The sequence below is a fragment of the Colletotrichum orchidophilum genome (assembly GCF_001831195.1).
Source record: "Colletotrichum orchidophilum strain IMI 309357 chromosome Unknown Scaffold_13.1, whole genome shotgun sequence".
NCBI lineage: Eukaryota > Fungi > Ascomycota > Sordariomycetes > Glomerellales > Glomerellaceae > Colletotrichum > Colletotrichum orchidophilum.
Window position 1 is genome coordinate 62,703 of NW_019172969.1, and position 2,092 is coordinate 64,794.

General features: G+C 10.9%; 1 protein-coding gene across 1 annotated transcript; it reads right to left on the reverse strand.

The window, feature by feature from the left end:
* Positions 1–323: 323 nt before the first annotated feature.
* CORC01_02282 (uncharacterized protein) lies at positions 324–476 on the reverse strand (the record flags this gene model as incomplete). Its single annotated transcript, XM_022613933.1, has 1 exon — positions 324–476. A coding segment is annotated over one exon (153 nt), but the record flags the coding sequence as incomplete, so codon positions are not given.
* Between the last annotated feature and the right edge of the window lie 1,616 nt (positions 477–2,092).

The window sequence follows — 2,092 nt, forward strand, 5'->3', positions numbered from 1 at the left end:
TAAAATTAGTATTTATTAAACTTAATAAAAAGCTTTACGTTTTAAAATTTTTAAAATACTATATAAACGTATTTTTTATATATTTCGAAATTAAAAAAGAAAATAAAAATATTGTTAAAATAAATCATTATAAAAATATCGACGTATTCTTTAAATATATAATTAATTATTATTTAAAATATAGTGAATACGTTAATAAATTTAAAAAATATAATTAAATATTTATAAAATCTTTTATAGGTTCGGAATATTATTTTTTATTCGTTTTTCTTTTTAATTTTAATTTAATTAAATATTTTTTTAAAATTTCTTATGGTAAATTATTAAGTTTTATATAATATTTCCTTAAGTTCTATAATAAAAAGTAATAAATAATAATTCTTTTTAATAATTTTATTAAGTCTTTTATAATCGATTATAAATTCAAACTTTTTTTTATTTTTTTTAAATATAAAAAAGATTAGTGTTTTTATTAAAAAGAATAATAATTTAATATAACTTTTTTTAAATTTATTATCGATATATTTATTAAATTCGTTACGTTTAAATTAATTTATAAAATATAATAAATAAAATTTAAATTATATTTTCTTTTAATTTAATTTTTATATTTTAATTATTATATTTTAATAATTTTTCTTTTTTTAAAAACGAATAGTTTTATATAAATTCGATATTTTTTAAATATAATTTAAAATAAGTCCGATTTTCGATCGTCCGTATTAAATATAAATATTTTAATAAGTTTTATCGTTTTAATAAAAATAATATATTTAGTTTATTTTCGTTCGTTAAAAATTATATAAAACTCGTTTAAACTTTTTTTTTAAGTCGTTTAATAATTAAATTTATTTAATAAAATTAATTAGTTTTTTTAATTTATTTATAAATTATACTTTTATAATTACGAAATTTTTAAAATAATATCGGTATTTTCGATTTTTATAATATCGTATTTTAATTATTTTAATTAATTATTAATATATATCGTAAAGTATATAATCTCTTAGTTAATATATTTATTATTATAATTAATTTATTATTTTTTTATTATTTATAAAATATACGGGTTCGTTTTTTATATTTATAATAATTTATATTTATTTACCGTTTTTAATAAAATAAAAATTCTTTAAACACCGTTATTAATAATAATATTTATATTATATTTATTTATTTAAAATTTAAATTGTAAATATTTCTTATTAAAAAATATTATAAAATATAAAAACCTATTTATTTTAACCGTTTTTTATTATTTTTTTTACGATTAATATATTTAATTCTTTAATATTTTAAAAATTAATACTTATCTTTTTTTTATAAGCCGTTTATAATTAATTATTAAATTAAAATGTTTTTATTTTTTAATAAGTAAATATAATACGTTAATAATATCGTAAATATTATTTATTCTTTTATTAATAAATTCTCTCCCCTTAAGAAATAATTTATAATTTTTAAATATTTTAATATTAAATTATATATTTAAAATATATCGGTTATATAAATAGTTTTTTAAATCTTTAATAAGTTAATTTAATTCTTTTTAAAATCTTATAAATCTTTATTATTTTAACTATTTATTTAAATCGGCTTTTTTTTTAATAACAAAATCGTTAATATTAAATAATATTTTATAATTAAGTTTTAATTAAATACGTTATTAAGCGACGTCGCGAGGTTCGTTTAAGTTATAAAATAATTATTAACTTATTAATTATTTATAATTTAATATATTAATATTATTTAAAAAAAGGTCGTAATTTAATCCCTTAGTATTAAATTTTATAAATATATCGTTAATAATTTTTTTATATTTAAATTATTCAGTTTAATACTTTTTTTCAATATAAAAAAGTTTTATTTTAATTAAAATATATCGTTTTTCGTTATTATTTTAAACTATTTATTTATTTATTATTATAAATTAGTAAAAACCGTTTTTATAATTAAATATTAAAGAATATAAACGTTTATTATATAATAAGCCTTATTTAATTTTTTAATACGTTATTAATAATAGTTTTTTAATATTTAAAATCTATAAATTAAACTTATTTTTTATTAATCTCGTTTTTTAGTTAAAAAA